Here is a 15,074-nt window from a genome sequence, read left to right as displayed (position 1 = left end):
TGTGGCACACCATTTACTAAAAATGTCACAAAAACTGGATTCCTAGGTCAATTACTGTACCTTCAAGGCATTTGAGTTCTCTGCCCGTAAGCATAGATCACTAGTATAAATAGACAAAGATACATTAATCATTTTCTGACCAACTATTGGGTAATTTCCTTCCCACTCATGACAATCTCTCATGGGCAATGTGTGTGTGGCATACTGGTTGGGAAAAACTTGACTTACTTAAGCACTAAATCAGTTCATTGATACTTTTTATGACAGAGATGCTATTCTCTTTATAAAAAAGCAAATGATTTAGAAACTCTTATTATAGATTCAGTGACTTCATATTGCTCTTTTACGGTTTCGAAGAAAGTCAACCACAACATGTGACAATGTCATTATGAGGGTGAATCACCTTAGTTTAGTAGCTTTTTAGGTGGTTTTCTGTCTTGTTGTAAACCAGAATATATCTTAAATACAGTTGAACCTCTTCTGTCAAATGCCAAAGAAGTTGCTCATATCTTAGCAGGAAGAGTAGAAATCAAGGCATAAAGGAAGGATGTACTAAATAGGAAAGTTTGTCCATCAATGCAGTTAATACATCTTTGCCTTCACTGGTTTAATTAAAATTATTCTCATGTCTCCAGCACAAACACAATTGTAGGAAACAATTAATTGTTTTAAAAATCAAATGTGATTTAGTTTTTAGTTTTAGAGTATACAAATTTTATAGTTTTTTAAGTTTATTACACAACATCTATTTCCTTCAATAATATTTTTGCTGTAATGTTGCGGGTGTATATGACTTTAAAATTGATAGAGGTACTACACATTTTGAAGTTCGATAGGAAAATCTTAGTTTCCAGCATGACATTTTTTTCCAGTTTATTTTTGTATTTAATTTGGGCCTGGGCGATGTTACTACATTCTATAGCATGAATCTATATGGCTTTTTTTTCTCTTCGGGGCAACCATACCCACTTTGTACTAGTATTTCAGACCAAATTGCAACATTTTTTTATCTACGACTACAAGTCTCATTGTGTCGATAATAACATCCAGGAATCAATCACACGCTTTCCCGGGTCGAAGTCAGGCGAGTGAACAACTACACCATCAGGTTGCCATTCCTATTGTGTTTCTTATCATTTAAAACTGTGATGACAACCATTTTGTTTTTTCCTTTTCCAAATCATCTCAGCTTAGTGATTGATTCAACACACGTTTTTTTTTTCTGCCACTTTTCCTTGAAAATTAATTCCAAGTTAACAGCAATAGAGCACATTAGGTGGCCGAATGGGAAACTGAGTCACTTCAAGGCGGCAAAATATTGGGATTTGCTCATCTTGAGGTTTTTTGTCTTCAACCACTTTACTGGTCGTTAAATACGGAGCCAGCCAGCTTAAGAAAGGGGAAACCCTCATAGCGCTGTCCCATGTTGAGGAAAGTTGTCTCCTATTTTAAAATAACGGTGTTCGAAATTACAGGGTTATTGAAATTGTGGTTATGTGTTCTAGATGCCGGAAGTGAGGCATGCTGTATTTAATGCAAAATGTGTTTCAGAGATGAAAGATGGGATTTACTTGTATTCATGGGAACCACAGTTGACGCAAGCCGCAGTGATTCAATTAAGGACGACCTGGTTCATTATTTCCAATGTATTCTAAGAAAGAGGAGGACATTTCTCGGATACATTAGAAATGTATAGTATGCCAACGATAAACCTTTTTATCAGGGTAACATCTAGGCACTCAAACGCAATACTTGGAATATACATGTATTGCACAGACTAAAAGGATCATGATCATTATCCAAATCACAATCAAAATCACAATCACAAATCATTATTATTCTCATTACTATTATTATTACTGTTATTATTATGATTATTATTATTACTGTTATTATTATGATTATTATTATCACTGTTATTATTATGATTATTATTATTACTGTTATTATTATGATTATTATTATTACTGTTATTATTATGATTATTATTATCACTGTTATTATTATGATTATTATTATCACTGTTAATATTATGATTATTATTATTACTGTTAATAATATGATTATTATTATTACTGTTATTATTATGACTATTATTATGGTTATATTATGATTATTCTTATTATTACTGTTATTATGATTATTTTTACTGTTATTATGATTATAATTACTGTTATTATTGTGACTACCATTATTATTATTTTTACTGTTATTATGATTATTATTATTACTGTTATTTTTATTATAATTATTATCACCATCATTATTATTTTTATTATTATTGTCATTATAGTTACTATTTTTTTCCCTCTTTTAAAAAATCATTGGTTCAAAGAGGGACCAACTAGTACAACCACCAAATAGTTGAGTGAGTGAAAAACTTGGTCAAAATAAATAAAACTGTAACTGGTCCCTTTTTCCTTGACTAACATGGATAAAATGTGTCATGCACGTAACATGTAATTGTACCCCAACGTTCTTTTTAGAATGCATGTGGCTTAATATAGCAAAATATACACAAAGTCGTCTAACTGCTTACGATACTAACGGAAATCCATCTCACCTAAAGTTGCCACTCCATAACCGGGTGGGCAGGATCGGTGCGTGATGCAGAACTCGACCACGAGGTGGAAACCAGCAGCACACTCGCAAACTCTGTCGTGAGTGCTGTTGCACTCATGCTTCACCAACTGTCTCTCCTTGCACACCTAAACATAGAGCACAAAGTGGAGCACTGTCATGGGTGTTCAAGTGCAAAAAAATGGAAATAACACTTTCTGCATTGCTCCTTTTCCATGAAGAACAAGCAATAAGGCAATTAGACTAAATAGAAAGGTGTAACCTAAAAGGAAGCTGCATAAAAGCAACAAGGCTGGAATTTTTCGGCCTGTTCACTTAAGTGAGTTAACAGAAGGTCCTAAGTGTGTGCGTCCATAACCAGGAATCTTAAATAGAAAAACAGGTGTCTTTTTGAAAACACAACAGTGACATTTAGCCTTTGAACATGAGAAAATTAATTTGAAATGTATTAGGTAGTACATGTAAAATAGAATGTAATAATTATGATTATACCCCTATGCTTGAGACAATAAATCAGACTGAAGTTGTACTTGTACTTAAACTTACTAGATACATAAGAACTAAGTGCAAATAACTGTGCATGTATGTATTCATAATTAAATTGTAAGTCAATGACAATGGCAAAAAAAATGGAAAATAGTGTTTCCTTTTTATGAACAAATATGGTAAACCTACTGAGGAGAGAAAATGAACTGAATGCCAAATTAATATATTAAGTAATTATGAAAAATATACCTTATTAACTATTTCAGACTAGACAAAGGAATTTTAATTTTGGGAGCTTTTGATGCAATTTTACAAGACACAATTCCACACTAATTATATAGACATTGTTTCCATAGTACAAACAAGTACCCTTAATTGTCCATAATAGATGGATAATAGTTATTTTCTCTCAATCCATTCCAATTGTTGTTAAAGCTCACATTCCTTCTTGTCACTGCACCCTCTGGTTTGAGCACAAGATCAATCAAAATTTACCCATTTCCATCTTTTCACAGTACGTCATCATCTGAAAGAAGCATGTGACAAAATAAGAAATAAAACGTTCTTAAATGCAGAGAGTAGAAGTGAAAAAAAATCATACTGAGCGCAACACATACAATTTAAAGGCAATTTCATTACGTACTTCCAAAAAACTTGACCTACCGATGTGCAGTATTGGCACGAGTCACCCCAATGCCAGCTGTCCGCAAAATGTCTCTCCGGGCAGATTTGGCACTCAGTGGTCCTATCAGCAGTACAGTGTTCCTTCACAGCGGTCCCAGGAGGACACTGGTCACACAAGAGGAGGTCAGAGGTCACCGGGTCGCGGTACTGGTACTTGGAAGGCTCATCCTGCTGTTGGAAGGCCCAGCTGAGAGATGCGGCGAAGAGCTGCAACAAAAGGTAAAAAATGATCAACACGTGGAAAATGGAAGCCATCTCCAGTACGTCTCATCTTTTTTTGGCACGTTCTTGAAATATTTCTGAATGCTGGACTAGTGGCCTGCCCAAAGGCTTCCAGTAAGAGTGAGTTGAGGGAAAGGTCAGAACTGTAAAGTTGGAGCTCCTGGCGGACTTGCTGGCCTCCAGCCAATTGCTATGCTTTAAAGAGCCTGAGAAGAAATCTGTCCACAGAGATGAATCTCTGCGTATAAGCTACTTCATTACTGGCAATCCTCAAGCAACAATTATTCATATTGTAATGCGCCAAACAAGGCTGTAATTTTTGTTGTATGATTTCATCGTGTCTGTTATCCTTCATCCTTAGACTCTATTCTTTTGCTGTATTTTTGTCATGTGCTCAAGGCTGAATGATTTCTGGACAATAAACACATAAAGTGAAGGCAGATGTTTCATTGCATCTTGAAAATGACATTGACTTATTAATATGTCATTTACAAAATGCTGATTCAGTGAGTTGTTTGCCACCCATCAAATATGAACTCAAAGTAAATCTTTTGCTTTATGAAGATTTATCTGTAGTGGTAGTTTTCCAAAAGATGGCCAGATGGAGAGAATCGCACACGAAGATTAAAAAGCCATCATTTCAGGATATCTTCATAATGCTGAAGTTAACCGACTATTAAAAAAAAATCAGAAATCTGTATGCAATAAAAGATTTTGCATATTTTATTACATTTAATGTGACTGAGGATATAATACATCACTAAAAAAATGATTTGCACGACAATTATTTTGTATCCACCAGTATAAGGAATGAGCTGTACTTTTGTTGTCAGCCAAACAATTGTGGAAAAGCAGGTAGGCATATACAAATAAAAGAATGTACAGAAAGAATCTATCCAGTATGACCATTAAATGTATAGCATATGGGGTCCATTGCCAGCATGGCTACCCCCTGATGGCGCCATTGCATGTTTGTGAGGGAGCTGTTATTTTTTTACTGCCTCCCGGATTCCATAGCTTTATAACCCCAAAGCTACAAGATGCAAATTAGGTTGGTAAAACATCGACTTTAAATTTTTACTTGCTATAAATGAGACATGCCGTGTCAAACATTCACAGTCTGAATACAGAAGCATGAAATCCAAAATCAAATCCAAAATAAAAGCAAAATTGCACTGCACTGCACTATGTTGTAACCACAGATTCGTCTTCATTGAGAGGGTAGACTTCTTTGTAATGTGCAGCACATACTTGACAGAAATTGATCAATTCAAATGTAATTTGGCTTCTTGATTGTGATTTTATATTGAAATTATGAGGCATGGCAATATTTTGCCTCAGTGGTCAAGTTATAATTGGTTTGTACCCACTTCATATGTGGTTTGTGATTTGGCCAATGTCATGTTATTGAGATTGGACCCCCTTCAGCAAGATAAACAAAGATGTGTTCAGTATGATTTATTTGTTTTATCACTCGAAGTACTGGCTAATAATGCATTTTTTATTCTTCAGCCAAACTAAGCCAATAATTACAACAATTCAGATCATATGAACATATTTTCAATTGGCTGTTACCCATCTTTTTCACAATATATATTGCTACAACACACACTGCTATGCTGTAATAAGATTGCTTCTGCCCTCTACTGGCGTTTTATTACAGCCTACAGTGAGTTGGCAATTTTTGAATGGAAAAAAAATCTTTAATGATTAATGCCTATGCAATGTATTCTTTAAATATGGTACTCGGCGACCAAACGTCCGGCGGCCAAATGTCCGGCGACCAAACGTCCGGCCAGGCTTGAATATGCAGTACATACTACATTTCATAATGATTGTTCCCCAATAATGAAAGAATACAGACATTAATAAAAAAAAAATCATACTATATTGTCATTCTTACTATCAATGTAATGTATTTACTGTCCCATCTGATATTCAGCAACAGGTAGCATTACACCCCTGACTGGTTGCCAGTCACCCAAAAGGCAGACAGAGAGACAGAACCCCTCAAAAATTATTACACATTTAAAAAAAGCTATCCTTAGTAAATGTATCTGTTACTAAACCTATTGTACTTGCTAAATACACATAACATGTCTGCACAATTTCATCATTTTAATAAGTTGGAGGAAGTCAGTACACCTGCTTGCCCCTCGTTTGAACCAGATTAAGAATAAAATAATGAAAAATGTCGACGTCTGACGGAACACCCGATGTTTGCTTGGAAAGTTCGGTACTTGCAGCAAAAGTACATTTTTTGCCCATTAAAAAAATCCTCTGCGTTCATACTATGTATACTGTTAAAAAATATGATAGTCATATGTCTGGATGTATAAAAAAATCACTGTAAATTATTCCGAAGACCTTCTGAACTGAAGTGCATGGACCACATTTTTGAAAATCAATGATATAGAGACCTCAATAAACCAAACATAACTTTAGGGGTCTCTGTGTGAAAGCTCCAAAAGAAACCACACAAGGAAAACGCCAGAGATCTCAACTCTCCTTAATGTCAGACAGCAGTACTAACCAGCCACTGTCAGGCCTTTTTTTACCATTCCTTTAACAATATCTTGCCATACATACAAGGCTGAGCATTTTTTTAATTTTCCTATTGGCTGTGAATATTCTTGAACAGCTCTCAGCAGACTTAGAAGAGAAGCTGTCAGTTATTAAGCGTGTTTGACATCCAGCCATGCAGACTGTGGATCACACATGCAAACCAGATGTCAGTCGAGAGCCCGCTTCCTTTTGCCTTCAGTATTGGCTCTGCGGACTTTCCCGTTGGCCGAGATACGTCCTCTTTGTTAAACAGGCCGTCATTGCATTGTGAATCACTTGTAATATATAGATATATAAATATCGGTATGTATATATGTATATATACATGTATATCTGTATGTGTATATATGTATATATACATATATATTTGTATGTATATATGTATATATACATATCTGTATGCATGTATATATACATATATATCTGTATGTGTATATATGTATATACACATATATATATTTGTGTGTATATATGTATATATACATATCTGTATGCATGTATATATACATATATATTCGTATGTATGTATGTATGTATGTATGTATGTATGTATGTATGTATGTATGTATGTATGTATGTATGTATGTATGTATGTATGTATGTATGTATGTATGTATGTATGTATGTATGTATGTATGTATGTATGTATGTATGTATGTATGTATGTATGTATGTATGTATGTATGTATGTATGTATGTATGTATGTATGTATGTATGTATGTATGTATGTATGTATGTATGTATGTATGTATGTATGTATGTATGTATGTATGTATGTATGTATGTATGTATGTATGTATGTATGTATGTATGTATGTATGTATGTATGTATGTATGTATGTATGTATGTATGTATGTATGTATGTATGTATGTATGTATGTATGTATGTATGTATGTATGTATGTATGTATGTATGTATGTATGTATGTATGTATGTATGTATGTATGTATGTATGTATGTATGTATGTATGTATGTATGTATGTATGTATGTATGTATGTATGTATGTATGTATGTATGTATGTATGTATGTATGTATGTATGTATGTATGTATGTATGTATGTATGTATGTATGTATGTATGTATGTATGTATGTATGTATGTATGTATGTATGTATGTATGTATGTATGTATGTATGTATGTATGTATGTATGTATGTATGTATGTATGTATGTATGTATGTATGTATGTATATATACATATCGGTATGTATGTATATACGCATATATATATATACACATCTGCATGTATGTATATATGACATATATACATATATACATATAATTTATGTATATATGTATGTTTATAGGTGTACAAGCATATCTACAAAAACGTAAAAGAAGCTCCCACCTATCTTTAATTACCGTGCGTGTGCAGGCAAATGTATTGCATATGTGTACAATGTATAAGTGTGTTTATGTGTTATGGCTGTGGTCCTTTTTGCGGTTGCCTCTCCTGGCTGCTTGTTGGAGGTTACTGCTGGGCTTTCCCCATTCACCACGAGAATACAAAATACTCTGTCCTACTATTTTATCACCTTCCACCGCTGACCTCCCTCTCGTCAGCCTGTTTGTATTTCTTCTTACGCCGCTCACCTCAAATAACATAGTACTTTAATAATAAATCTGCTTCAGCCCTGACAGTGTGTTCTTTTGACATCTGAGGTCAAATGTGTGCTACGCCGTAATCTTTGATACAGAAAGAAAAATTGTAAGTTTGCATGCATTATGTATGCATTGTGATATAACTTTGCACAGATCTCCAATGTATTCTATTGTGCGGTCTTGTTACTTTTATACTTGTGTATACTGTGATTCATAACAGAACTGCAGAAGCAGCTACAGTAATGAAAAACAAATATAGATTATATACTCACTGTGTTCTGAATTAGATCCAAATCCAACACATTTGGAAAGTATTGATAAGAAGGTGGTAAAAAGAAATCCAATCCCTTTGTTTTATGTAACTTTTAGGGTCAGCAAAAAAATCATAAAATAGATGAAAGGTTGCATATTGGAAACAGAAGCTCCAAAATCTCCTAAAAAGTGTTTTTTTTCCTCACAAGACCCATCAAGTCCAGAGAACATTTGATTAAGGTTTTCACCAAGAATGACTTTCAGAGCCATACAATGACTGCCTTCTTTGTATGTAATGTGGGTGGCCTTCACCTCCGCCACATGTGTACTCATCATTGCTATGAGTTAGGCAGGGTACTAAGCCAGGAGACAACAACCAGTCAATTAAAAAGCATATGAGAGACGCCCTGACAAACTCTGACCCCGGTTTAGATAATCTGGTTTCAGTTACAGCTGTCACTTTAAAAAAAAAAAATCCCACCGAGTTCACTGACGTGTGCTCACCAGCACATGTGGAATCGGTCACGGTCGCATCATTCACTCAACATTCACACACACAACTATTTGGATGGAGTCCACGAATGATAGAACACAGTTGACACAATGCATGTCAAGTTGATGGACTCGAGCATTCTGGGAAACGTTAAGATCAAATAGTTAGAATGGGTTGTGAATTTTCCATTTTGGGACATAGTGAACAAAAATCTAATGGTTTAGCAGTCCATTGACCAAATGGTTAGCACAGCTCTGTGGGGATAGGCCTGCTCTCTCCGGGTTTACATGGGTTTTCTCCAGGTACTACAGTTTCCTCCCACCTCCCACAACATGCAGGTTAGGCTCTAAATTCCCCTTAGGTATGAGCACAAATGCCTGTCTGTCTGCAATCGCAAATGAGATATCCAGGAGATATGATATTTTGCATGAGGATATTGCAGTTTTTAGACCAAGGGTGGGCAAACTTTTGGGCCCGGGGGCCACATTGACTTAAAAAAAATTGACAGATGGGCCGGGTCAGCACAAGATATGATACACATAAAAATCTTCATCCGTTAACAGTACATATGAAACATAAACAGAAAAAAAGCACTAAAGTATTAACATACTCATCACTCATCACTAACGTAAAATGTATAAAGTACAAAGTAAAGTCAAAAGGAATGTATTAAGAAATATTAAAATGTAATTTAAAAAATGATAGAGGAGCTGTAAAATACGAAAAACAAATAAGAGTGGACAGAGCTACTGCCACTAGCTTCCGCGTGACAGCGCCATCTTAGGGAAAAAAAAAACATTTGGACAACGTCAGTTGGCCGGATTAAAAGGGCTCACGGGCCGGATGTGGCCCACGGGCCGTAGTTTGCCCCCGTCTACTCTAGACTCTCTGGAAAGACTAACACACTAACGAAAGCCACTCCTAAAAAAAGTTTGATAATATAATATAATATCTCAGTAGGGGGAATGGTGAGGTGGTGGTTAGCAAGTCTGCACCACATTTCTGAGGTTTGGGCTTACAATCACTGTGGATGCTTGCAGTTTTTTTCTATGTACTCTCATGTCCTCCTACATGAAAAAAAGAATGCTGTTTAACCAAAGGTGTTAATCTGAGTCTGTCTAATACTATGTCAAGATGTGAACTGTGGTTTTATTAGTTCAGGCTGTACCTTGCACAAAGGATAGGCTCCAGCTCTCTCATGAGTCATGACCTCTGATGAAAACTATTGCCTTTGACAACAGATGGAGTCACCCAGAGTTTCAAAAACTCATTTCAGGGCAATCTTTATTGAACCTATACCAAAAACTTTCGATTGATATTCGCTCATTAGAGCAATAAATACATGAATACCCTCAATCAATACAACATTTTTAATGTGGGATCAAACTGTCTCCTTTTTTCCCCTGTACTGTAACCAATCGCCACCAAACTGAACTGAACCATTATGACTTTTAATATTAATACTGGCTTGTGGGTCTGAAAAATATCTTGGATTTTGAAACTGTGAGGCAGTGTTTATTATTATTATTTTTTTTTTTTTGACATTGTGAATGACAGCTAGCAGGGAAAATAATGATACGTATATGTGTGGAAAGAGCCTACTCCTCAAAGAATATCTGATATTAGAAGTTGAAATTCCCCAAATTGTTAGGTTCTACAAACTGTACCTTTCTGGATTCACTGGAGCACAGTCATTGAAGCATAGAAAATGACTTACCCCAAAACGCCCTTACAAAGTAAATACTAGATACAAACATGTCTTAGAATGATGAAAAATGAACACTGATTAGAGGGTAACTATTCAATTTCCTAGTCCACAATGCCAAACATTATGGTTTTTAATGCTTCCTGGATGAACCGATTTTGTTGAACTATTGCAGTGTCTCATTGCTCTTTTCCAATCCCACTACACTTTTTCAGCTGTTTAAGAAAGTATGTGCTGGAAGAGGGCATGTGTTTATCAGTTAGGAAGAGTTAGCGAACTTTTCAACCTCCTACATTTCTTTGAAATCATTGTTTGGTGACATCATGGTCCATCTCTGGAAAACCAAATTACATGGCAGCTAGGTCCTACTGACGTCCATAATTACATTGGCAATGAGATAAATGTAGTAAATGGGGCACAGCCAGATGAGAGAAAGGAAAGGAAAGACGTAAAGGATACGTCAACTGATAGAAATATATGTATGTTAAGAAAGCAAGATAAACCACAAAATGACAAATGTTCAAGGATGTAAGATTTACTGTAAGGGTCCTGGCACATAATATACTAAATGAAATTTGATTTTTTTTGGCATATTCGAAGAATTAAAAAAGGTTTACTGTCAACAAATGCTTATTTTGGTCTGCTTGCTTTGTAACTCACTAACATTTTTTTCAAAAACGTGGGATTTAACAATGTTTTTGCCACAAACTGAAAAAAGGTGTTCATAATATTAGATTTAAAAGTACAGAAATTATGCCTGTTCATGAAACATAAGTGCATGGTTGCTTGCTGACTTGTTTACTATAGTGAAAAAAAGATAACATAAAATTAACAACTTTTAGGTCCCTATTTGCATGACTCATTCTAAAGCGTGAACGTGCGCCAGTCCACAAAATGACAAAAATCAGTTTTAAAACAAAATTTTGCTTTGGAAGGGTCTCATCCTTGATTTTTTTCTGAATAAATAAAGATTGCAACTAAAACTACTGAATTTTCATATTAAAAATAATTAATACTAGCTACGTTTTTTTTGAGTAATGGCAAAGAAGTATGATTGAACACGTCAGTTGATCTTATTTGAAATAATGCATCCCGTAAATAATAATGGGTGGTCTAGTAGCCGAGTGGTTAAGGCATCAGGCTCACACTTCTAAGATTAAAGGTTCAATCCCAGGTTCAGATCTTCCTGCAATTCTCCTGGGCTTGTGTGGGTTTTTGCTTTAATCTGGTAATCTGGTTTCCCAAAACACACCAAAAAACATGCATGGTAGGCTGGTTGACCATTCTAAATTACAATATAATGCCTGATGTCTGTAGTTGGCTGAGGTCACCCCCTGTGACCCTTGTGAGGATATGAGTAAAATGGGTGATGGAGTAATGACAAAGGAGAAATGTCCCTCCTTGAATTATTGGCTATAACAGTCACATTTCTTTGCTACTAAATTGGCCAAATACTTTTTAGATTTTGGGCATTTAAAATAGAGTAAATCTGTGCTGTTAAGTTGTACTATTTCACAATGGCCTTAGTTTAACGCAAGAGCAGAGTCATTATAATTCTCCTCATTTCTATGGAAAAAAATCATTTTAAATCCAAATGAATATAAGATCAACCTATGACCTGTGTCCATTTTAGTTGCTAAGTTCAAACAATACACAGTTTACAATAACTCTGCATATTAAAAGTAGCAAAGGTACACAGGAAACAGTAAGTTTTGAGGGAAATGAATGAATATGAGTTTGCCTGGGGTCACCTTTCAATTGATGGCATGTGGAGTGGGGGCTGCAGCACAAACAGCTCAAATCGCGTCGCACCAGCTATTCCAGAAGGCACATGGCTTCAGTTAACTGAAGAACGCAGGTGGTCTGAGGGGGATTCCACATCCATCATATTATGTTTATGCGCGAGTATTTTCCCATTTTGAAATCATGAAGTGAAACAGCGGTAGATTGTTGAATATTAAAGGATGACACATGAATTCATCACTGCTCATAGTTTTCCCTCAAAAAATGCATCAATCTGGTTTCCCCTGAAAAATTAAAAAATCTTTATATATGGGAATTCTGTGTTCAAAATCAATCCCCACACCCATACATACGTATATACCAACACAAATTAATGATTATGCTGTGTGTACCACAATATGTACAGAAATAAGCTGAAGCAAAAAGGGTGCAATTGTTGCAGATCTTTTGCATACACCCCCGCATCTCTGTCTCCTAACCACACGCTATATATCCTCTGAGAATAGAAAAAGCCCTCTGCCCCCGAGTCGTTCTCCATACATGCAAACTTCTGCTATCTGTGCTACTGTTGATGCAAAAGAGGAAGTTATTGAGGCAATTTACAAAGCATTTATTTGTCTGTCACATCTTACCACCTAAAGGCATGATCATCTGTCACTTCTCATAAAAACTGATTGTCAGGGTCACCACTTCAAAAGAGACAACCCCCCCCCCCCCCCCCCCACCCCACCTACTTTGCATGTGAAATTATAATATAGAATAGAGTACTTGCATGTTTGGGGAAGTTAGTGCCGCTCACACCAACGGCCACTACAGAGAGGACAGTAAGATAAAGGAGGAAGAGATAACAGATAATGACACATAGAAATATAATGTTCTTTAACAAATTCAGGACAAACATGTAAATGGTTGATTGTTGAATTACACAACAACTGGCAAGGCACACAAAGGTAAGTGGATAAAAGTACAATTGGCTGTGGAAATGGGTGGGAACCAAAAACTTGATTAATGAATGTAAATAATGTCTGGAAGGTAAAGAGAGGTAGAATTTTGACAGAATTCATAAGGCCAAGGATAAAAATAATCAAACTATACAAAGATAAAATGACATATCGATGGACTGAGTGATTGTTTAGATAGCTTTTTGGCGCTCGCCAATGGATCACTGGACATTTTTCAAAAATGTTTGAAAATAGAGGAGGGAAATATATTTTTTGTTTAATATGGGATCTGTAGGAGGACAAACATGGCACAAACATTCTTGACGTTTTCCGATACTGTAAAAATATGTATATTAAATATTACATTTTGACATTTCTGTCAACTAAGATTTGCGTCATAACCAGCGACGCGTGTCTATCAGAAGGGATGTTGGGCAGGTGGCTGTTGTAAACAAACCAGCAGCCTTAGGTCCCAAGGGGAAAAGAGAATAACAACTGAGTAGTTTGAATTTGATTTATTTAATAAGGGACAGCACGTATTATGAACATATTTCTATTCATGTGAATATGTGAAATTGTAGCCCAGGGCGAATTTCCATCTTTAGTCCTTTGTGTAGGTTGAAGATAAACAATGACACATACTAGACAGACAAACAGATGATTCAATGTTTCTTGGTCCAAATCATTTGCATTCATTGCCAAGGCAAATTTGATTGCCAGAATGTTCACTTTGCAGCGAGAAGTTGTCAATTGACAAAAAAAAATATTGCAGCTGAGTACCCACTTGTGTAAGAGAAAAAAAATTGTCATTGCATTACTTCTGTTCTATTGTAATGAAGTTAGAAAGTTAAACTTGAACCAGCATTGTACAACAGAGGAGTCAGGTGGTGCGTACTTCCCTGCAAAATGCACTGCAGGAAACATGAATACTTAAATCGTGAATTTTTGCATCCAACTTAGTCATTTTGACAGTAGGCTTCTTACATAGATACATAAAGCATGCATTGGCTTCATTATAAAGCTTATATAAGGCTTTTAATGTTCTTGCTGCTCCAGACATATTTGTTTTTGATTTTTTCGTCCAATATGGCTCTTTCAACATTTTAAGTTACCGACTCCTGGTCTAGACTGTAGGATAAAGTGACAGGTGCCTGGGGGAATGCACACAGTAATAGATGGATGCTCAGATGACAGAATAACCATTCAGATGTATGAAAGATGAACAGATAAATTGTTTGATGGACTGACCGACTTGTAGATGAAATGGTGAAGTGATAAATATATGACATATTATCAGATAGAATAGACCAATGGATAGATAGATGGAGAAAGGAGTATGCTACTGTAAAAACTGTTAACGGAAAAGACTAAATTAAATACTCTGTCTGCCTGCTGGTTGGCTTTTAAGCATAAAATGATCTCCAAAAGAAATAAAACAATGTCTAGCAGTCACACAATAGCAAGTATGTTGACCTGCACATACCCTCATACGCCACAAAAGAATTTGATGTGATTTCATGTTGATGTTTTCCACTGATATCATCCAAAAGGAGTATGCCTTTCAAGACAGATTGCAGCCACATGTGCTGGGGACACGCCGGGAAAAAGGAAGTGCACACAGGTGGATGAGGTATATTGACTTACTGCATCAAAGTACAACTGTGTGTCTGGGAAAGGCAATGGACATTTTTTTTCTTCGGTTCTGGCCTGACATGTGTTGCTCAATGACAGACTGAGGGGCTACTTGGCTATGTGATTTGTTTGGAAGCCAGCGCACAAATCCGAGGGATTCCTT

General features: G+C 35.8%; 1 protein-coding gene across 2 annotated transcripts in view; it reads right to left on the bottom strand.

Moving 5' to 3' along the window:
- Window positions 1–15,074, bottom strand: part of LOC144199896 (tumor necrosis factor receptor superfamily member 11B-like) — a 33,470-nt gene that overhangs the window by 3,557 nt on the left and 14,839 nt on the right. For both annotated transcript variants that reach the window (XM_077721789.1, XM_077721787.1), the window contains exons 2-3: window positions 3,730–3,957; window positions 2,564–2,708 (exon numbers count right to left, since the gene is read on the bottom strand). In XM_077721789.1, the coding sequence (XP_077577915.1) occupies window positions 2,564–2,708; window positions 3,730–3,957 (373 nt within the window). The remainder of the gene's footprint in view (window positions 1–2,563; window positions 2,709–3,729; window positions 3,958–15,074) is intronic.

The sequence above is a fragment of the Stigmatopora nigra genome, chromosome 7 (genome assembly GCF_051989575.1).
Source record: "Stigmatopora nigra isolate UIUO_SnigA chromosome 7, RoL_Snig_1.1, whole genome shotgun sequence".
Lineage (NCBI taxonomy): Eukaryota > Metazoa > Chordata > Actinopteri > Syngnathiformes > Syngnathidae > Stigmatopora > Stigmatopora nigra.
This window is presented reverse-complemented; position numbering and strand designations above follow the sequence as displayed.